The 25,894-nt window shown below is 38.2% G+C and overlaps 1 protein-coding gene across 1 annotated transcript in view; it reads left to right on the top strand.

Annotated features, from left to right (window-relative positions):
* The first annotated feature begins 22,939 nt into the window (after positions 1-22,939).
* Positions 22,940-25,894, top strand: part of ST8SIA1 (ST8 alpha-N-acetyl-neuraminide alpha-2,8-sialyltransferase 1) — a 73,282-nt gene continuing 70,327 nt past the window's right edge. The window contains exon 1 of the mRNA XM_069762808.1: positions 22,940-23,258. Within this exon, the coding sequence (XP_069618909.1) occupies positions 23,077-23,258 (182 nt within the window). The 5' untranslated portion in view covers positions 22,940-23,076. The remainder of the gene's footprint in view (positions 23,259-25,894) is intronic.

Raw genomic sequence — 25,894 nt, 5'->3', positions numbered from 1 at the left:
GATCGGTGTACTGTACAATGTATCTGATCGGTGTAATATTTGATACAATGTATCTGATCGGTGTAATGTAGAATGTATCTGATCGGTGTAATGTACAATGTATCTGATCGGTGTAATGTACAATGTATCTGATCGGTGTAATGTAGAATGTATCTGATCGGTGTAATGTAGAATGTATCTGATCGGTGTAATGTAGAATGTATCTGATCGGTGTAATGTAGAATGTATCTGATCGGTGTAATGTAGAATGTATCTGATCGGTGTAATGTAGAATGTGTCTGATCGGTGTACTGTACAATGTATCTGATCGGTGTAATATTTGATACAATGTATCTGATCGGTGTAATGTAGAATGTATCTGATCGGTGTAATGTACAATGTATCTGATCGGTGTAATGTACAATGTATCTGATCGGTGTAATGTAGAATGTATCTGATCGGTGTAATGTAGAATGTATCTGATCGGTGTAATGTAGAATGTATCTGATCGGTGTAATGTACAATGTATCTGATCGGTGTACTGTACAATGTATCTGATCGGTGCAATATACAATGTATCTGATCGGTGTAATGTAGAATGTATCTGATCGGTGTACTGTACAATGTATCTGATCGGTGCAATATACAATGTATCTGATGTGTGTAATGTACAATGTATCTGATCGGTGTAATGTAGAATGTATCTGATCGGTGTAATATTTGATACAATGTATCTGATCGGTGTAATATACAATTTATCTGATCGGTGTAATATTTGATACAATGTATCTGATCGGTGTAATTTTTGATACAATGTATCTGATCGGTGTAATGTAGAATGTATCTGATCGGTGTAATGTAGAATGTATCTGATCGGTGTAATGCAGAATGTATCTGATCGGTGTAATATTTGATACAATGTATCTGATCGGTGTAATATACAATGCATCTGATCGGTGTAATATTTGATACAATGTATCTGATCGGTGTAATATACAATGTATCTGAACGGTGTAATGTAGAATGTATCTGCTCGGTGTAATATTTGATACAATGTATCTGATCGGTGTAATATACAATGTATCTGATCGGTGTAATATTTGATACAATGTATCTGATCGGTGTAATATACAATGCATCTGATCGGTGTAATATTTGATACAATGTATCTGATCGGTGTAATGTACAATGTATCTGATCGGTGTAATATTTGATACAATGTATCTGATCGGTGTAATATACAATTTATCTGATCGGTGTAATATTTGATACAATGTATCTGATCGGTGTAATTTTTGATACAATGTATCTGATCGGTGTAATGTAGAATGTATCTGATCGGTGTAATGTAGAATGTATCTGATCGGTGTAATGTAGAATGTATCTGATCGGTGTAATGCAGAATGTATCTGATCGGTGTAATATTTGATACAATGTATCTGATCGGTGTAATATACAATGCATCTGATCGGTGTAATATTTGATACAATGTATCTGATCGGTGTAATATACAATTCATCTGATCGGTGTAATGTAGAATGTATCTGATCGGTGTAATATTTGATACAATGTATCTGATCGGTGTAATATACAATGTATCTGATCGGTGTAATATTTGATACAATGTATGTGATCGGTGTAATATACAATGTATCTGAACGGTGTAATGTAGAATGTATCTGCTCGGTGTAATATTTGATACAATGTATCTGATCGGTGTAATATTTGATACAATGTATCTGATCGGTGTAATATACAATGTATCTGATCGGTGTAATGTAGAATGTATCTGCTCGGTGTAATATTTGATACAATGTATCTGATCGGTGTAATATTTGATACAATGTATCTGATCGGTGTAATATACAATGTATCTGATCGGTGTAATGTAGAATGTATCTGATCGGTGTAATGTAGAATGTATCTGATCGGTGTAATATACAATGCATCTGATCGGTGTAATATAGAATGCATCTGATCGGTGTAATATTTGATACAATGTATCTGATCGGTGTAATGTACAATGTATCTGATCGGTGTAATATTTGATACAATGTATCTGATCGGTGTAATATACAATGTATCTGATCGGTGTAATGTACAATGTATCTGATCGGTGTAATGTAGAATGTATCTGATCGGTGTAATGTAGAATGTATCTGATCGGTGTAATGTAGAATGGATCTGATCGGTGTAATGTAGAATGGATCTGATCGGTGTAATGTAGAATGGATCTGATCGGTGTAATGTAGAATGTATCTGATCGGTGTAATGTACAATGTATCTGATCGGTGTAATGTAGAATGTATCTGATCGGTGTAATGTAGAATGTATCTGATCGGTGTAATATTTGATACAATGTATCTGATCGGTGTAATATACAATTTATCTGATCGGTGTAATATTTGATACAATGTATCTGATCGGTGTAATGTAGAATGTATCTGATCGGTGTAATGTAGAATGTATCTGATCGGTGTAATATTTGATACAATGTATCTGATCGGTGTAATATTTGATACAATGTATCTGATCGGTGTAATATTTGATACAATGTATCTGCTCGGTGTAATATTTGATACATTGTATATTACACCGATCAGATACATTGTATCTGCTCGGTGTAATATACAATGTATCTGATCGGTGTAATGTAGAATGTATCTGATCGGTGTAATATACAATGCATCTGATCGGTGTAATATTTGATACAATGTATCTGATCGGTGTAATGTAGAATGTATCTGATCGGTGTAATATACAATGTAGCTGATCGGTGTAATATTTGATACAATGTATCTGATCGGTGTAATGTACAATGTATCTGATCGGTGTAATGTAGAATGTATCTGATCGGTGTAATATTTGATACAATGTATCTGATCAAAGACATACTGATAGGAATTCTAGATTGTGAGCCCAATCGGGGACAGTGATGATAATGTGTGCAAGCTGTAAAGCGCTGCGGAATATGTTAGCGCTATATAAAAATAAAGATTATTATTATTATTATTATCTGATCGGTGTAATATACAATGTAGCTGATCGGTGTAATATTTGATACAATGTATCTGATCGGTGTACTGTACAATGTATCTGATCGGTGTAATGTAGAATGTATCTGATCGGTGTAATGTAGAATGTGTCTGATCGGTGTAATGTAGAATGTATCTGATCGGTGTAATGTACAATGTATCTGATCGGTGTAATGTAGAATGTATCTGATCGGTGTAATGTAGAATGTATCTGATCGGTGTAATGTACAATGTATCTGATCGGTGTAATATTTGATACAATTTATCTGATCGGTGTAATATTTGATACAATGTATCTGATCGGTGTAATGTAGAATGTATCTGATCGGTGTAATGTAGAATGTATCTGATCGGTGTAATATTTGATACAATGTATCTGATCGGTGTAATATTTGATACAATGTATCTGCTCGGTGTAATATTTGATACATTGTATATTACACCGATCAGATACATTGTATCTGCTCGGTGTAATATACATTGTATCTGCTCGGTGTAATATACAATGTATCTGATCGGTGTAATGTAGAATGTATCTGATCGGTGTAATATACAATGCATCTGATCGGTGTAATATTTGATACAATGTATCTGATCGGTGTAATATACAATGCATCTGATCGGTGTAATATTTGATACAATGTATCTGATCGGTGTAATGTAGAATGTATCTGATCGGTGTAATGTAGAATGTATCTGATCGGTGTAATATTTGATACAATGTATCTGATCGGTGTAATATACAATTTATCTGATCGGTGTAATATTTGATACAATGTATCTGATCGGTGTAATTTTTGATACAATGTATCTGATCGGTGTAATGTAGAATGTATCTGATCGGTGTAATGTAGAATGTATCTGATCGGTGTAATGCAGAATGTATCTGATCGGTGTAATATTTGATACAATGTATCTGATCGGTGTAATATACAATGCATCTGATCGGTGTAATATTTGATACAATGTATCTGATCGGTGTAATATACAATGTATCTGAACGGTGTAATGTAGAATGTATCTGCTCGGTGTAATATTTGATACAATGTATCTGATCGGTGTAATATACAGTGTATCTGATCGGTGTAATATTTGATACAATGTATCTGATCGGTGTAATGTAGAATGTATATGATCGGCTGTAATGTAGAATGTATCTGATCGGTGTAATGTAGAATGTATCTGATCGGTGTAATATACAGTGTATCTGATCGGTTTAATGTAGAATGTATCTGATCGGTATAATGTAGAATGTATCTGATCGGTGTAATATTTGATACAATGTATCTGATCGGTGTAATATACAATTTATCTGATCGGTGTAATATTTGATACAATGTATCTGATCGGTGTAATATACAATTTATCTGATCGGTGTAATATTTGATACAATGTATCTGATCGGTGTAATGTAGAATGTATTTGATGTGTGTAATATACAATGTATCTGATCGGTGTAATGTAGAATGTATCTGATCGGTGTAATATACAGTGTATCTGATGTGTGTAATATACAATGTATCTGATCGGTGTAATGTACAATGTATCTGATCGGTGTAATGTAGAATGTATCTGATCGGTGTAATGTAGAATGTATCTGATCGGTGTAATATACAGTGTATCTGATCGGTATAATGTAGAATGTATCTGATCGGTTTAATGTAGAATGTATCTGATCGGTTTAATGTAGAATGTATCTGATCGGTATAATGTAGAATGTATCTGATCGGTGTAATGTAGAATGTATCTGATCGGTGTAATGTACAATGTATCTGATCGGTGTAATGTACAATGTATCTGATTGGTGTAATGTACAATGTATCTGATCTGTGTAATGTACAATGTATCTGATCGGTGTAATATACAGTGTATCTGATCAGTGTAATTTTTGATACAATGTATCTGATCGGTGTAATATACAGTGTATCTGATCAGTGTAATTTTTGATACAATGTATCTGATCGGTGTAATGTAGAATGTGTCTGATCGGTGTAATGTAGAATGTATCTGATTGGTGTAATGTAGAATGTATCTGATTAGATACAATGTATCTGATCGGTGTAATATTTGATACAATGTATCTGATCGGTGTAATATACAGTGTATCTGATCGGTTTAATGTAGAATGTATCTGATCGGTGTAATATACAGTGTATCTGATCGGTGTAATGTAGAATGTATCTGATCGGTGTAATGTAGAATGTATCTGATCGGTGTAATATACAGTGTATCTGATCGGTTTAATGTAGAATGTATCTGATCGGTGTAATATACAGTGTATCTGATCGGTTTAATGTAGAATGTATCTGATCGGTGTAATGTACAATGTATCTGATCGGTGTAATGTAGAATGTATCTGATCGGTGTAATGTAGAATGTATCTGATTGGTGTAATGTACAATGTATCTGATCGGTGTAATGTACAATGTATCTGATCGGTGTAATTATACAATGTATCTAATTGGTGTACTGTACAATGTATCTGATTGGTGTAATGTACAATGTATCTGATTGGTGTAATGTACAATGTATCTGATTGGTGTAATGTACAATGTATCTGATCGTTGTAATGTACAATGTATCTGATCGGTGTAATATACAGTGTATCTGATCAGTGTAATTTTTGATACAATGTATCTGATCGGTGTAATGTAGAATGTATCTGATCGGTGTAATGTAGAATGTGTCTGATCGGTGTAATGTAGAATGTATCTGATCGGTGTAATTATACAATGTATCTAATTTGATACAATGGATGTGATCGGTGTAATGCAATATACAGTGTATCTGATCGGTGTAATGTAGAATGTGTCTGATTGGTGTAATGTAGAATGTATCTGATTTGATACAATGTATCTGATCGGTGTAATATTTGATACAATGTATCTGATCGGTGTAATGCAGAATGTATCTGATCGGTGTAATTTTTGATACAATGTATCTGATCGGTGTAATGTAGAATGTATCTGATCGGTGTAATGTAGAATGTATCTGATCGGTGTAATATTTGATACAATGTATCTGATCGGTGTAATATTTGATACAATGTATCTGATCGGTGTAATGCAGAATGTATCTGATCGGTGTAATGCAGAATGTATCTGATCGGTGTAATTTTTGATACAATGTATCTGATCGGTGTAATGTAGAATGTATCTGATCGGTGTAATATTTGATACAATGTATCTGATCGGTGTAATATTTGATACAATGTATCTGATCGGTGTAATGTAGAATGTATCTGATCGGTGTAATATACAATTTATCTGATCGGTGTAATATTTGATACAATGTATCTGATCGGTGTAATTTTTGATACAATGTATCTGATCGGTGTAATGTAGAATGTATCTGATCGGTGTAATGCAGAATGTATCTGATCGGTGTAATATTTGATACAATGTATCTGATCGGTGTAATATACAATGCATCTGATCGGTGTAATGTAGAATGTATCTGATCGGTGTAATGCAGAATGTATCTGATCGGTGTAATATTTGATACAATGTATCAGATCGGTGTAATATACAATGCATCTGATCGGTGTAATGTAGAATGTATCTGATCGGTGTAATATTTGATACAATGTATCTGATCGGTGTAATGCAGAATGTATCTGATCGGTGTAATGCAGAATGTATCTGATCGGTGTAATATACAATGTATCTGATCGGTGTAATGTAGAATGTATCTGATCGGTGTAATGTAGAATGTATCTGATCGGTGTAATGCAGAATGTATCTGATCGGTGTAATATTTGATACAATGTATCTGATCGGTGTAATATACAGTGTATCTGATCAGTGTAATTTTTGATAGAATGTATCTGATCGGTGTAATGTAGAATGTATCTGATCGGTGTAATGCAGAATGTATCTGATCGGTGTAATATTTGATACAATGTATCTGATCAGTGTAATTTTTGATAGAATGTATCTGATCGGTGTAATGTAGAATGTATCTGATCGGTGTAATGTAGAATGTATCTGATCGGTGTAATATTTGATACAATGTATCTGATCGGTGTAATATTTGATACAATGTATCTGATCGGTGTAATGTAGAATGTATCTGATCGGTGTAATGCAGAATGTATCTGATCGGTGTAATATTTGATACAATGTATCTGATCGGTGTAATATACAATGCATCTGATCGGTGTAATATTTGATACAATGTATCTGATCGGTGTAATGTAGAATGTATCTGATCGGTGTAATATTTGATACAATGTATCTGATCGGTGTAATATACAATGCATCTGATCGGTGTAATGTAGAATGTATCTGATCGGTGTAATATTTGATACAATGTATCTGATCGGTGTAATGCAGAATGGCAGACGCGGTACTGAATAAGGTGCGCGTCTCTGACTGGGGAGCACATAGAGAGAGCTGCACGTAAAGGTTGTCAGTGCCAGTTCCCCCCTAGCATCACTCCCCCTTAGTGATGCACTAATTAGAAGACCCCCAGCCGGCCAGTGGTCACTAGAGGGGAGGGGTCCTACGGCCACTCCTACAGGGGTTAAATCCAGGTGTCCGGCCGGGAACTTTCTCTTTCACTCTCGGCAGGACACCTGGAAGCTTTTGTCCCACCCACCCTCCCTTTTAAAGGCTAATGATGAAACTAACCCGCAGGATAATGTAAATGTGTGAATTATGTTGTAATATTTATTAAAAAAAAAAAATGTATTTACATACGTATGTTGATATAACTAACCCTGGTAGCCTCTATTAAGTCACAGCGGAAGAAGCGGAGGAGGGCAAAGGTCGTAACCGCTCGTTGGGCCAATTCCCCTGTCGATCACGGACAGGAGCTCGGCGCGAGCCGCTCGTTACGATATGTAATTGCCTTTCTCTGCTTATTTAATTAATAAACTGTGACCGACCTGTTCAACCCACCTAGGACTGTGTGTGTTTCATTACGGGAGTGATGGGAGGGGGGAAGGCACTGGTTACGACACCCAGGTCTCCACAGTCTGTATCTGATCGGTGTAATGCAGAATGTATCTGATCGGTGTAATATTTGATACAATGTATCTGATCGGTGTAATATACAGTGTATCTGATCAGTGTAATTTTTGATAGAATGTATCTGATCGGTGTAATGTAGAATGTATATGATCGGTGTAATGTAGAATGTATCTGATCGGTGTAATGTAGAATGTATCTGATCGGTGTAATGTAGAATGTATCTGATCGGTGTAATATTTGATACAATGTATCTGATCGGTGTAATATACAATGTATCTTATCGGTGTAATATACAATTTATCTGATCGGTGTAATATTTGATACAATGTATCTGATCGGTGTAATATACAATTTATCTGATCGGTGTAATATTTGATACAATGTATCTGATCGGTGTAATATACAGTGTATCTGATCAGTGTAATTTTTGATAGAATGTATCTGATCGGTGTAATGTAGAATGTACATGATCGGTGTAATGTAGAATGTATCTGATCGGTGTAATGTAGAATGTATCTGATCGGTGTAATATACAGTGTATCTGATGTGTGTAATATACAATGTATCTGATCGGTGTAATATACAATGTATCTGATTTGATACAATGGATGTGATCGGTGTAATGTAGAATGTATCTGATCGGTGTAATATACAGTGTATCTGATCGGTTTAATGTAGAATGTATCTGATCGGTGTAATGTAGAATGTATCTGATCGGTGTAATGTACAATGTATCTGATCGGTGTAATGTAGAATGTATCTGATCGGTGTAATATACAGTGTATCTGATCGGTATAATGTAGAATGTATCTGATCGGTTTAATATAGAATGTATCTGATCGGTGTAATGTAGAATGTATCTGATCGGTGTAATGTACAATGTATCTGATCGGTGTAATGTACAATGTATCTGATCGGTGTAATGTAGAATGTATCTGATCGGTGTAATGTACAATGTATCTGATCGGTGTAATGTACAATGTATCTGATCGGTGTAATGTACAATGTATCTGATCGGTGTAATATACAGTGTATCTGATCAGTGTAATTTTTGATACAATGTATCTGATCGGTGTAATGTAGAATGTATCTGATCGGTGTAATGTAGAATGTATCTGATCGGTGTAATGTAGAATGTGTCTGATCGGTGTAATGTAGAATGTATCTGATCGGTGTAATTATACAATGTATCTAATTTGATACAATGGATGTGATCGGTGTAATGTAATATACAGTGTATCTGATCGGTGTAATGTACAATGTATCTGATCGGTGTAATGTACAATGTATCTGATCGGTGTAATGTACAATGTATCTGATCGGTGTAATATACAATGTATCTGATCGGTGTAATGTAGAATGTGTCTGATCGGTGTAATGTAGAATGTATCTGATTTGATACAATGTATCTGATCGGTGTAATATTTGATACAATGTATCTGATCGGTGTAATGCAGAATGTATCTGATCGGTGTAATGCAGAATGTATCTGATCGGTGTAATTTTTGATACAATGTATATGATCGGTGTAATGTAGAATGTACATAAATAGAGAAAAAATGAAGAGACTGGATCATAAGTAATTTAAACTATAAAAACCATCTATTTATTAATTACAAAAATATAAAAACAACATGACATAACACTTACAATAACAAAGTGAGAAACGGTCACACAAACGGAGTCTTCACAGAGCCAAAGGCTGACATCCCCTCTCTCCAAATAGAGTGACTACAGGTTAAGGTATAACTAGTCCAGCTGCACACTAGTAGCATACTGTCATAACGAGTCACTGGTGCAATGGCGCAGCTAAATACATACACCACATGTAACGCCTAAACCTAATCTAAATATAATAGCTCATACAAGTTGATAGAGTACTAGGTGCGTGGCAAAGGCTGCATATATGGTGAAGTAAACGCGGTGATAATACCTGTAGTCATGTTGGTCAGACCCAGAAGAGAGGGGACACACAACCTGGAGCGCACCTCGACGCGCGTTTCGCCGGGCTACCGGCTTCGTCAGGAGGTAGTCCTAGTGCTGCCCTGGTCTTCTTATAGCGGTCATGTATTCCTAAATTGCTGCCATGTGTGGGAAGTTGCGCACCGCCGCCATGATGCATCGTCACTGAGAGAGACAGCGCTCAGTACGTGCGTCATCCCCAATTCTGAGCAGTAGATGCCGTTATGGCTGCATGGTATGTGGCTAGTGTGTTATAGTATGTGCACTTAGATACTCACATCTTGCATGTCTGTGTGATGACGCACGGCGCGCATGCGCTGCATCGCCGCTGTGGGGAGGCGCTCTCTGGTTGCGATGCGTGGTCATGGTTACCTGCCGGGTCATGTGACCCGGACATGTGACCGGATGACGCACGTACTGAGCGCTGTCTCTCTCAGTGACGATGCATCATGGCGGCGGTGCGCAACTTCCCACACATGGCAGCAATTTAGGAATACATGACCGCTATAAGAAGACCAGGGCAGCACTAGGACTCTACCTCCTGACGAAGCCGGTAGCCCGGCGAAACGCGCGTCGAGGTGCGCTCCAGGTTGTGTGTCCCCTCTCTTCTGGGTCTGACCAACATGACTACAGGTATTATCACCGCGTTTACTTCACCATATATGCAGCCTTTGCCACGCACCTAGTACTCTATCAACTTGTATGAGCTATTATATTTAGATTAGGTTTAGGCGTTACATGTGGTGTATGTATTTAGCTGCGCCATTGCACCAGTGACTCGTTATGACAGTATGCTACTAGTGTGCAGCTGGACTAGTTATACCTTAACCTGTAGTCACTCTATTTGGAGAGAGGGGATGTCAGCCTTTGGCTCTGTGAAGACTCCGTTTGTGTGACCGTTTCTCACTTTGTTGTAAGTGTTATGTCATGTTGTTTTTATATTTTTGTAATTAATAAATAGATGGTTTTTATAGTTTAAATTACTTATGATCCAGTCTCTTCATTTTTTCTCTATTTATGCCCATTATATATTAATGGAGGGATCTTAGCAATATTATGAGGATATTTGTAGCTATAATGTAGAATGTATCTGATCGGTGTAATGTAGAATGTATCTGATCGGTGTAATATTTGATACAATGTATCTGATCGGTGTAATATACAATTTATCTGATCGGTGTAATATTTGATACAATGTATCTGATCGGTGTAATGTAGAATGTATCTGATCGGTGTAATATACAATTTATCTGATCGGTGTAATATTTGATACAATGTATCTGATCGGTGTAATGTAGAATGTATCTGATCGGTGTAATGTAGAATGTATCTGATCGGTGTAATGTAGAATGTATCTGATCGGTGTAATGCAGAATGTATCTGATCGGTGTAATATTTGATACAATGTATCTGATCGGTGTAATATACAATGCATCTGATCGGTGTAATATTTGATACAATGTATCTGATCGGTGTAATATACAATGCATCTGATCTGTGTAATGTAGAATGTATCTGATCGGTGTAATATTTGATACAATGTATCTGATCGGTGTAATATACAATGCATCTGATCGGTGTAATATTTGATACAATGTATCTGATCGGTGTAATATACAATGTATCTGAACGGTGTAATGTAGAATGTATCTGATCGGTGTAATATTTGATACAATGTATCTGATCGGTGTAATGCAGAATGTATCTGATCGGTGTAATATTTGATACAATGTTTCTGATCGGTGTAATATACAATGTATCTGATCGGAGTAATGTAGAATGTATCTGATCGGTGTAATATACAATGTATCTGATCGGTGTAATGTACAATGTATCTGATCGGTGTAATGTAGAATGTATCTGATCGGTGTAATATTTGATACAATGTATCTGATCGGTGTAATATACAATTTATCTGATCGGTGTAATATTTGATACAATGTATCTGATCGGTGTAATTTTTGATACAATGTATCTGATCGGTGTAATGTAGAATGTATCTGATCGGTGTAATGTACAATGTATCTGATCGGTGTAATGTAGAATGTATCTGATCGGTGTAATATTTGATACAATGTATCTGATTGGTGTAATATACAATTTATCTGATCGGTGTAATATTTGATACAGTGTATCTGATCGGTGTAATTTTTGATACAATGTATCTGATCGGTGTAATGTAGAATGTATCTGATCGGTGTAATGTAGAATGTATCTGATCGGTGTAATGCAGAATGTATCTGATCGGTGTAATATTTGATACAATGTATCTGATCGGTGTAATATACAATGCATCTGATCGGTGTAATATTTGATACAATGTATCTGATCGGTGTAATATACAATGTATCTGAACGGTGTAATGTAGAATGTATCTGCTCGGTGTAATATTTGATACAATGTATCTGATCGGTGTAATATACAATGTATCTGATCGGTGTAATATTTGATACAATGTATCTGATCGGTGTAATATACAATGCATCTGATCGGTGTAATATTTGATACAATGTATCTGATCGGTGTAATGTACAATGTATCTGATCGGTGTAATATTTGATACAATGTATCTGATCGGTGTAATATACAATTTATCTGATCGGTGTAATATTTGATACAATGTATCTGATCGGTGTAATTTTTGATACAATGTATCTGATCGGTGTAATGTAGAATGTATCTGATCGGTGTAATGTAGAATGTATCTGATCGGTGTAATGCAGAATGTATCTGATCGGTGTAATATTTGATACAATGTATCTGATCGGTGTAATATACAATGCATCTGATCGGTGTAATATTTGATACAATGTATCTGATCGGTGTAATATACAATTCATCTGATCGGTGTAATGTAGAATGTATCTGATCGGTGTAATATTTGATACAATGTATCTGATCGGTGTAATATACAATGTATCTGATCGGTGTAATATTTGATACAATGTATGTGATCGGTGTAATATACAATGTATCTGAACGGTGTAATGTAGAATGTATCTGCTCGGTGTAATATTTGATACAATGTATCTGATCGGTGTAATATTTGATACAATGTATCTGATCGGTGTAATATACAACGTATCTGATCGGTGTAATGTAGAATGTATCTGCTCGGTGTAATATTTGATACAATGTATCTGATCGGTGTAATATTTGATACAATGTATCTGATCGGTGTAATATACAATGTATCTGATCGGTGTAATGTAGAATGTATCTGATCGGTGTAATGTAGAATGTATCTGATCGGTGTAATATACAATGCATCTGATCGGTGTAATATAGAATGCATCTGATCGGTGTAATATTTGATACAATGTATCTGATCGGTGTAATGTACAATGTATCTGATCGGTGTAATATTTGATACAATGTATCTGATCGGTGTAATATACAATGTATCTGATCGGTGTAATGTACAATGTATCTGATCGGTGTAATGTAGAATGTATCTGATCGGTGTAATGTAGAATGTATCTGATCGGTGTAATGTAGAATGGATCTGATCGGTGTAATGTAGAATGGATCTGATCGGTGTAATGTAGAATGGATCTGATCGGTGTAATGTAGAATGTATCTGATCGGTGTAATGTACAATGTATCTGATCGGTGTAATGTAGAATGTATCTGATCGGTGTAATGTAGAATGTATCTGATCGGTGTAATATTTGATACAATGTATCTGATCGGTGTAATATACAATTTATCTGATCGGTGTAATATTTGATACAATGTATCTGATCGGTGTAATGTAGAATGTATCTGATCGGTGTAATGTAGAATGTATCTGATCGGTGTAATATTTGATACAATGTATCTGATCGGTGTAATATTTGATACAATGTATCTGATCGGTGTAATATTTGATACAATGTATCTGCTCGGTGTAATATTTGATACATTGTATATTACACCGATCAGATACATTGTATCTGCTCGGTGTAATATACAATGTATCTGATCGGTGTAATGTAGAATGTATCTGATCGGTGTAATATACAATGCATCTGATCGGTGTAATATTTGATACAATGTATCTGATCGGTGTAATGTAGAATGTATCTGATCGGTGTAATATACAATGTAGCTGATCGGTGTAATATTTGATACAATGTATCTGATCGGTGTAATGTACAATGTATCTGATCGGTGTAATGTAGAATGTATCTGATCGGTGTAATGTAGAATGTGTCTGATCGGTGTAATATAGAATGTATCTGATCGGTGTAATATTTGATAGAATGTATCTGATCGGTGTAATGTAGAATGTATCTGATCGGTGTAATATTTGATACAATGTATCTGATCGGTGTAATGCAGAATGTATCTGATCAGTGTAATTTTTGATAGAATGTATCTGATCGGTGTAATGTACAATGTATCTGATCGGTGTAATGTAGAATGTATCTGATCGGTGTAATGTACAATGTATCTGATCGGTGTAATATTTGATACAATTTATCTGATCGGTGTAATATTTGATACAATGTATCTGATCGGTGTAATGTAGAATGTATCTGATCGGTGTAATGTAGAATGTATCTGATCGGTGTAATATTTGATACAATGTATCTGATCGGTGTAATATTTGATACAATGTATCTGCTCGGTGTAATATTTGATACATTGTATATTACACCGATCAGATACATTGTATCTGCTCGGTGTAATATACATTGTATCTGCTCGGTGTAATATACAATGTATCTGATCGGTGTAATGTAGAATGTATCTGATCGGTGTAATATACAATGCATCTGATCGGTGTAATATTTGATACAATGTATCTGATCGGTGTAATGTAGAATGTATCTGATCGGTGTAATATACAATGCATCTGATCGGTGTAATATTTGATACAATGTATCTGATCGGTGTAATGTAGAATGTATCTGATCGGTGTAATGTAGAATGTATCTGATCGGTGTAATATTTGATACAATGTATCTGATCGGTGTAATGTACAATGTATCTGATCGGTGTAATGTAGAATGTATCTGATCGGTGTAATGTAGAATGTATCTGATCGGTGTATTGTAGAATGTATCTGATCGGTGTAATGTAGAATGTATCTGATCGGTGTAATGTAGAATGTATCTGATCGGTGTAATGTAGAATGTATCTGATCGGTGTAATGTAGAATGTATCTGATCGGTGTAATGTACAATGTATCTGATCGGTGTAATGTACAATGTATCTGATCGGTGTAATGTACAATGTATCTGATCGGTGTAATGTACAATGTATCTGATCGGTGTAATGTACAATGTATCTGATCGGTGTAATGTACAATGTATCTGATCGGTGTAATGTACAATGTATCTGATCGGTGTAATGTACAATGTATCTGATCGGTGTAATGTACAATGTATCTGATCGGTGTAATGTACAATGTATCTGATCGGTGTAATGTACAATGTATCTGATCGGTGTAATGTAGAATGTATCTGATCGGTGTACTGTACAATGTATCTGATCGGTGTAATATTTGATACAATGTATCTGATCGGTGTAATGTAGAATGTATCTGATCGGTGTAATGTAGAATGTATCTGATCGGTGTAATATACAATGCATCTGATCGGTGTAATATAGAATGCATCTGATCGGTGTAATATTTGATACAATGTATCTGATCGGTGTAATGTACAATGTATCTGATCGGTGTAATGTAGAATGTATCTGATCGGTGTAATGTAGAATGTATCTGATCGGTGTAATGTAGAATGTATCTGATCGGTGTAATGTAGAATGGATCTGATCGGTGTAATGTAGAATGTATCTGATCGGTGTAATATTTGATACAATGTATCTGATCGGTGTAATATACAATGTATCTGATCGGTGTAATGTACAATGTATCTGATCGGTGTAATGTAGAATGTATCTGATCGGTGTAATGTAGAATGTATCTGATCGGTGTAATGTAGAATGGATCTGATCGGTGTAATGTAGAATGGATCTGATCGGTGTAATGTAGAATGGATCTGATCGGTGTAATGTAGAATGTATCTGATCGGTGTAATGTACAATGTATCTGATCGGTGTAATGTAGAATGTATCTGATCGGTGTAATGTAGAATGTATCTGATCGGTGTAATATTTGATACAATGTATCTGATCGGTGTAATATACAATTTATCTGATCGGTGTAATATTTGATACAATGTATCTGATCGGTGTAATGTAGAATGTATCTGATCGGTGTAATGTAGAATGTATCTGATCGGTGTAATATTTGATACAATGTATCTGATCGGTGTAATATTTGATACAATGTATCTGATCGGTGTAATATTTGATACAATGTATCTGCTCGGTGTAATATTTGATACATTGTATATTACACCGATCAGATACATTGTATCTGCTCGGTGTAATATACAATGTATCTGATCGGTGTAATGTAGAATGTATCTGATCGGTGTAATATACAATGCATCTGATCGGTGTAATATTTGATACAATGTATCTGATCGGTGTAATGTAGAATGTATCTGATCGGTGTAATATACAATGTAGCTGATCGGTGTAATATTTGATACAATGTATCTGATCGGTGTAATGTACAATGTATCTGATCGGTGTAATGTAGAATGTATCTGATCGGTGTAATGTAGAATGTATCTGATCGGTGTAATGTACAATGTATCTGATCGGTGTAATATTTGATACAATTTATCTGATCGGTGTAATATTTGATACAATGTATCTGATCGGTGTAATGTAGAATGTATCTGATCGGTGTAATGTAGAATGTATCTGATCGGTGTAATATTTGATACAATGTATCTGATCGGTGTAATATTTGATACAATGTATCTGCTCGGTGTAATATTTGATACATTGTATATTACACCGATCAGATACATTGTATCTGCTCGGTGTAATATACATTGTATCTGCTCGGTGTAATATACAATGTATCTGATCGGTGTAATGTAGAATGTATCTGATCGGTGTAATATACAATGCATCTGATCGGTGTAATATTTGATACAATGTATCTGATCGGTGTAATGTAGAATGTATCTGATCGGTGTAATATACAATGCATCTGATCGGTGTAATATTTGATACAATGTATCTGATCGGTGTAATGTAGAATGTATCTGATCGGTGTAATGTAGAATGTATCTGATCGGTGTAATATTTGATACAATGTATCTGATCGGTGTAATGTACAATGTATCTGATCGGTGTAATGTAGAATGTATCTGATCGGTGTAATGTAGAATGTATCTGATCGGTGTATTGTAGAATGTATCTGATCGGTGTAATGTAGAATGTATCTGATCGGTGTAATGTAGAATGTATCTGATCGGTGTAATGTAGAATGTATCTGATCGGTGTAATGTAGAATGTATCTGATCGGTGTAATGTACAATGTATCTGATCGGTGTAATGTACAATGTATCTGATCGGTGTAATGTACAATGTATCTGATCGGTGTAATGTACAATGTATCTGATCGGTGTAATGTACAATGTATCTGATCGGTGTAATGTACAATGTATCTGATCGGTGTAATGTACAATGTATCTGATCGGTGTAATGTACAATGTATCTGATCGGTGTAATGTACAATGTATCTGATCGGTGTAATGTACAATGTATCTGATCGGTGTAATGTACAATGTATCTGATCGGTGTAATGTACAATGTATCTGATCGGTGTAATGTAGAATGTATCTGATCGGTGTACTGTACAATGTATCTGATCGGTGTAATATTTGATACAATGTATCTGATCGGTGTAATGTAGAATGTATCTGATCGGTGTAATGTAGAATGTATCTGATCGGTGTAATATACAATGCATCTGATCGGTGTAATATAGAATGCATCTGATCGGTGTAATATTTGATACAATGTATCTGATCGGTGTAATGTACAATGTATCTGATCGGTGTAATATTTGATACAATGTATCTGATCGGTGTAATATACAATGTATCTGATCGGTGTAATGTACAATGTATCTGATCGGTGTAATGTAGAATGTATCTGATCGGTGTAATGTAGAATGTATCTGATCGGTGTAATGTAGAATGGATCTGATCGGTGTAATGTAGAATGGATCTGATCGGTGTAATGTAGAATGGATCTGATCGGTGTAATGTAGAATGTATCTGATCGGTGTAATGTACAATGTATCTGATCGGTGTAATGTAGAATGTATCTGATCGGTGTAATGTAGAATGTATCTGATCGGTGTAATATTTGATACAATGTATCTGATCGGTGTAATATACAATTTATCTGATCGGTGTAATATTTGATACAATGTATCTGATCGGTGTAATGTAGAATGTATCTGATCGGTGTAATGTAGAATGTATCTGATCGGTGTAATATTTGATACAATGTATCTGATCGGTGTAATATTTGATACAATGTATCTGATCGGTGTAATATTTGATACAATGTATCTGCTCGGTGTAATATTTGATACATTGTATATTACACCGATCAGATACATTGTATCTGCTCGGTGTAATATACAATGTATCTGATCGGTGTAATGTAGAATGTATCTGATCGGTGTAATATACAATGCATCTGATCGGTGTAATATTTGATACAATGTATCTGATCGGTGTAATGTAGAATGTATCTGATCGGTGTAATATACAATGTAGCTGATCGGTGTAATATTTGATACAATGTATCTGATCGGTGTAATGTACAATGTATCTGATCGGTGTAATGTAGAATGTATCTGATCGGTGTAATGTAGAATGTGTCTGATCGGTGTAATGTAGAATGTGTCTGATCGGTGTAATGTAGAATGTATCTGATCGGTGTAATGTACAATGTATCTGATCGGTGTAATGTAGAATGTATCTGATCGGTGTAATGTAGAATGTATCTGATCGGTGTAATGTACAATGTATCTGATCGGTGTAATATTTGATACAATTTATCTGATCGGTGTAATATTTGATACAATGTATCTGATCGGTGTAATGTAGAATGTATCTGATCGGTGTAATGTAGAATGTATCTGATCGGTGTAATATTTGATACAATGTATCTGATCGGTGTAATATTTGATACAATGTATCTGCTCGGTGTAATATTTGATACATTGTATATTACACCGATCAGATACATTGTATCTGCTCGGTGTAATATACATTGTATCTGCTCGGTGTAATATACAATGTATCTGATCGGTGTAATGTAGAATGTATCTGATCGGTGTAATATACAATGCATCTGATCGGTGTAATATTTGATACAATGTATCTGATCGGTGTAATGTAGAATGTATCTGATCGGTGTAATATACAATGCATCTGATCGGTGTAATATTTGATACAATGTATCTGATCGGTGTAATGTAGAATGTATCTGATCGGTGTAATGTAGAATGTATCTGATCGGTGTAATATTTGATACAATGTATCTGATCGGTGTAATGTACAATGTATCTGATCGGTGTAATGTAGAATGTATCTGATCGGTGTAATGTAGAATGTATCTGATCGGTGTATTGTAGAATGTATCTGATCGGTGTAATGTAGAATGTATCTGATCGGTGTAATGTAGAATGTATCTGATCGGTGTAATGTAGAATGTATCTGATCGGTGTAATGTAGAATGTATCTGATCGGTGTAATGTACAATGTATCTGATCGGTGTAATGTACAATGTATCTGATCGGTGTAATGTACAATGTATCTGATCGGTGTAATGTACAATGTATCTGATCGGTGTAATGTACAATGTATCTGATCGGTGTAATGTACAATGTATCTGATCGGTGTAATGTACAATGTATCTGATCGGTGTAATGTACAATGTATCTGATCGGTGTAATGTACAATGTATCTGATCGGTGTAATGTACAATGTATCTGATCGGTGTAATGTACAATGTATCTGATCGGTGTAATGTACAATGTATCTGATCGGTGTAATGTAGAATGTATCTGATCGGTGTACTGTACAATGTATCTGATCGGTGTAATATTTGATACAATGTATCTGATCGGTGTAATGTAGAATGTATCTGATCGGTGTAATGTAGAATGTATCTGATCGGTGTAATATACAATGCATCTGATCGGTGTAATATAGAATGCATCTGATCGGTGTAATATTTGATACAATGTATCTGATCGGTGTAATGTACAATGTATCTGATCGGTGTAATATTTGATACAATGTATCTGATCGGTGTAATATACAATGTATCTGATCGGTGTAATGTACAATGTATCTGATCGGTGTAATGTAGAATGTATCTGATCGGTGTAATGTAGAATGTATCTGATCGGTGTAATGTAGAATGGATCTGATCGGTGTAATGTAGAATGGATCTGATCGGTGTAATGTAGAATGGATCTGATCGGTGTAATGTAGAATGTATCTGATCGGTGTAATGTACAATGTATCTGATCGGTGTAATGTAGAATGTATCTGATCGGTGTAATGTAGAATGTATCTGATCGGTGTAATATTTGATACAATGTATCTGATCGGTGTAATATACAATTTATCTGATCGGTGTAATATTTGATACAATGTATCTGATCGGTGTAATGTAGAATGTATCTGATCGGTGTAATGTAGAATGTATCTGATCGGTGTAATATTTGATACAATGTATCTGATCGGTGTAATATTTGATACAATGTATCTGATCGGTGTAATATTTGATACAATGTATCTGCTCGGTGTAATATTTGATACATTGTATATTACACCGATCAGATACATTGTATCTGCTCGGTGTAATATACAATGTATCTGATCGGTGTAATGTAGAATGTATCTGATCGGTGTAATATACAATGCATCTGATCGGTGTAATATTTGATACAATGTATCTGATCGGTGTAATGTAGAATGTATCTGATCGGTGTAATATACAATGTAGCTGATCGGTGTAATATTTGATACAATGTATCTGATCGGTGTAATGTACAATGTATCTGATCGGTGTAATGTAGAATGTATCTGATCGGTGTAATGTAGAATGTGTCTGATCGGTGTAATGTAGAATGTGTCTGATCGGTGTAATGTAGAATGTATCTGATCGGTGTAATGTACAATGTATCTGATCGGTGTAATGTAGAATGTATCTGATCGGTGTAATGTAGAATGTATCTGATCGGTGTAATGTACAATGTATCTGATCGGTGTAATATTTGATACAATGTATCTGATCGGTGTAATGTAGAATGTATCTGATCGGTGTAATGTAGAATGTATCTGATCGGTGTAATATTTGATACAATGTATCTGATCGGTGTAATATTTGATACAATGTATCTGCTCGGTGTAATATTTGATACATTGTATATTACACCGATCAGATACATTGTATCTGCTCGGTGTAATATACATTGTATCTGCTCGGTGTAATATACAATGTATCTGATCGGTGTAATGTAGAATGTATCTGATCGGTGTAATATACAATGCATCTGATCGGTGTAATATTTGATACAATGTATCTGATCGGTGTAATGTAGAATGTATCTGATCGGTGTAATATACAATGCATCTGATCGGTGTAATATTTGATACAATGTATCTGATCGGTGTAATGTAGAATGTATCTGATCGGTGTAATGTAGAATGTATCTGATCGGTGTAATATTTGATACAATGTATCTGATCGGTGTAATGTACAATGTATCTGATCGGTGTAATGTAGAATGTATCTGATCGGTGTAATGTAGAATGTATCTGATCGGTGTATTGTAGAATGTATCTGATCGGTGTAATGTAGAATGTATCTGATCGGTGTAATGTAGAATGTATCTGATCGGTGTAATGTAGAATGTATCTGATCGGTGTAATGTAGAATGTATCTGATCGGTGTAATGTAGAATGTATCTGATCGGTGTAATGTAGAATGTATCTGATCGGTGTAATGTACAATGTATCTGATCGGTGTAATGTACAATGTATCTGATCGGTGTAATGTACAATGTATCTGATCGGTGTAATGTACAATGTATCTGATCGGTGTAATGTACAATGTATCTGATCGGTGTAATGTACAATGTATCTGATCGGTGTAATGTACAATGTATCTGATCGGTGTAATGTACAATGTATCTGATCGGTGTAATGTACAATGTATCTGATCGGTGTAATGTACAATGTATCTGATCGGTGTAATGTAGAATGTATATGATCGGTGTACTGTACAATGTATCTGATCGGTGTAATATTTGATACAATGTATCTGATCGGTGTAATGTAGAATGTATCTGATCGGTGTAATGTAGAATGTATCTGATCGGTGTAATGTAGAATGTGTCTGATCGGTGTACTGTACAATGTATCTGATCGGTGTAATATTTGATACAATGTATCTGATCGGTGTAATGTAGAATGTATCTGATCGGTGTAATGTACAATGTATCTGATCGGTGTAATGTACAATGTATCTGATCGGTGTAATGTAGAATGTATCTGATCGGTGTAATATTTGATACAATGTATCTGATCGGTGTAATGTACAATGTATCTGATCGGTGTAATGTAGAATGTATCTGATCGGTGTAATATTTGATACAATGTATCTGATCGGTGTACTGTAAAATGTATCTGATCGGTGCAATATACAATGTATCTGATCGGTGTACTGTACAATGTATCTGATCGGTGTAATGTACAATGTATCTGATCGGTGCAATATACAATGTATCTGATGTGTGTAATGTACAATGTATCTGATCGGTGCAATATACAATGTATCTGATCGGTGTAATGTAGAATGTATCTGATCGGTGTAATATTTGATACAATGTATCTGATCGGTATAATGCAGAATGTATCTGATTTGATACAATGTATCTGATCAGGGGGACCTCAGACTTCCCGGGCCCCGGGTTTGGGCTGTGGCCGGGGGCTCTGGGGGTCTTCATTGTCTCGGGGTCCTGGACTCGCAGGACAATAGCGGGGCTGCAGATTTGGGCGCTGGGGGAGGAGGCGGATCGGGCGCAGGGGGAGGAGGATCTGTGCTCGGGGATGGGGATGCTGCTGCTGCAGACTTCTTCTCCTGGAGGCTGCTCGGCAGGACAGGACGGTTAGGGCCCCGGGGGCCCCCGGCTCCTCCCCGGCATGGTGCACGGTGCCCCCAGCTGAAGCCGCAGGAAGATGTGGTGGAAATGCCCCCGCACCCGACTCCCGGTGGGCGCCGGAGCCCTGGCGGTGACCGTGCTGTGCTGGCTCTACGTCTTCCCGGTGGAGCGGCCGCCGGACGAGAAGGAGCTGGTGCGGGAGGTGGTGCGGCGCGGCCGGGCCTGGGCGCGGAACCTCAGCGCGGTGCGGGCGTTCAGGTACCGGCTGCGACCCCCGAGATGTGTGTGCGACCCCCAATGTCTATGTATTTACCCCCAATATGTGTGTGCGACCCCCCGAGATGTGGGTGCGACCCCGAATGTCTATGTATTACCCCCGAGATGTGTGCGACCCCCAATGTCTATGTATATACCCCCGAGATGTGTGTGCGACCCCCGAGATGTGTGTGCGACCCCCAATGTCTATGTATTTACCCCCGAGATGTGTGCGACCCCCAATGTCTATGTATTTACCCCCGAGATGTGTGTGCGACCCCCCGAGATGTGTGTGCGACCCCCCGAGATGTGGGTGCGACCCCCCGAGAAGTGGGTGCGACCCCGAATGTCTATGTATTACCCCCGAGATGTGTGTGCGACCCCCCAATATGTGTGTGCAACCCTCCAAGATGTGTCTGCGACCCCCCAAGATGTGTGCGCGCCCCCTAGTGTCTATGTATTACCCCCCAAGATGTGTGTGCGACCCCCCAACATGTGTGTGCGACCCCCCAATGTCTATGTATTACCCCCCAAGATGTGTGTGCGACCCCCCAATGTCTATGTATTACCCCCCAATATGTGTGTGCGACCCCCCAAGATGTGTGCGACTCCCCAAGATGTGTGTGCGACCCCCCAATGTCTATGTATTACCCCCCAAGATGTGTGTGCGACCCCCAAGATGTGTGCGACCCCCCAAGATGTGTGTGCGACCCCCCCAATGTCTATGTATTTACCCCCAAGATGTGTGTGCAACCCCCAATGTCTATGTATTACCCCCCAAGATGTGTGTGCTACCCCCAATGTCTATGTATTACCCCCAAGATGTGTGTGCGACCCCCCAAGATTTGTGTGCGACCCCCCAAAGTGTATGTATTACCCCCCAAGATGTGTGTGCAACCCCCCCAAGATGTGTGTGCGACCCCCCAAACTCTATGTATTACCCCCCAAGATGTGTGTGCAACCCGCCAATGTCTATGTATTACCCCCCAATATGTGTGTGCGACCCCCCCCAAGATGTGTGCGACCCCCAATGTCTATGTATTACCCCCCAAGATGTGTGTGCGACCCCCCAAGATGTGTGCGACCCCCAATGTCTATGTATTTACCCCCAAGATGTGTGTGCGACCCCCAATGTCTATGTATTTACCCCCAAGATGTGTGTGTGACCCCCCCAAGATGTGTGCGCGACCCCCAATGTCTATGTATTTGCCCCCAAGATGTGTGTGCGACCCCCAATGTCTATGCATTACCCCCCAATATGTGTGTGCGACCCCCAATATGTGTGTCACCCCCTATATACACATCTGGCCCCCAATATTGGCGGACACAGACAGATGTGGCCCCTGTGTAAGAACAGTATCCAGGAGCCCAGAAGCCGCTAAAAATGCAAAATTGCACCTGCTTTGGAGTTAGATGTGGCCCCCAATATATGTATGTGACCCCAATATATCAACAACCAATTCATGTATAGGTGTCACCCCTCCTACTCCTCTACACCCCCCGCTCTCACCCCTCCTACTCCTCTACACCCCTCGCTCTCACCCCTCGTACTCCTCTACACCCCCCGCTCTCACCCCTCGTACTCCTCTACACCCCCCGCTCTCACCCCTCGTACTCCTCCACACCCCCCGCTCTCACCCCTCGTACTCCTCTACACCTCGCTCTCACCCCTCGTACTCCTCTACACCCCCGCTCTCACCCCTCCTACTCCTCTACACCCCCGCTCTCACCCCTCGTACTCCTCTACACCCCCCGCTCTCACCCCTCGTACTCCTCTACACCTCCCGCTCTCACCCCTCGTACTCCTCTACACCCCTCGCTCTCACCCCTCGTACTCCTCTACACCCCCCGCTCTCACCCCTCGTACTCCTCTACACCCCCCGCTCTCACCCCTCGTACTCCTCTACACCACCCGCTCTCACCCCTCGTACTCCTCTACACCCCCCGCTCTCACCCGCTCTCACCCCTCGTACTCCTCTACACCCCCCACTCTCACCCCTCGTACTCCTCTACACCCCCGCTCTCACCCCTCGTACTCCTCTACACTCCCCGCTCTCACCCCTCGTACTCCTCTACACACCCCGCTCTCACCCCTCCTACTCCTCTACACCCCTCGCTCTCACCCCTCGTACTCTTCTACACCCCCCGCTCTCACCCCTCGTACTCCTCTACACCCCCCGCTCTCACCCCTCGTACTCCTCCACACCCCCCGCTCTCACCCCTCGTACTCCTCTACACCCCCCGCTCTCACCCCTCGTACTCCTCTACACCCCCCACTCTCACCCCTCGTACTCCTCTACACCCCCGCTCTCACCCCTCGTACTCCTCTACACTCCTCGCTCTCACCCCTCGTACTCCTCTACATCCCCGCTCTCACCCCTCGTACTCCTCTACACCCCCGCTCTCACCCCTCGTACTCCTCTACACTCCCCGCTCTCACCCCTCGTACTCCTCTACACCCCCGCTCTCACCCCTCGTACTCCTCTACACTCCCCGCTCTCACCCCTCGTACTCCTCTACACCCCCCGCTCTCACCCCTCGTACTCCTCTACACCCCCCGCTCTCACCCCTCGTACTGCTCTACACCCCCCGCTCTCACCCCTCGTACTCCTCTACACCCCCCGCTCTCACCCCTCGTA

The sequence above is a fragment of the Ranitomeya imitator genome, chromosome 4 (genome assembly GCF_032444005.1).
Source record: "Ranitomeya imitator isolate aRanImi1 chromosome 4, aRanImi1.pri, whole genome shotgun sequence".
NCBI lineage: Eukaryota > Metazoa > Chordata > Amphibia > Anura > Dendrobatidae > Ranitomeya > Ranitomeya imitator.
The sequence above is the reverse complement of the archived record's forward strand: the minus strand, read 5'-3'. Positions and strand labels throughout refer to the sequence as shown.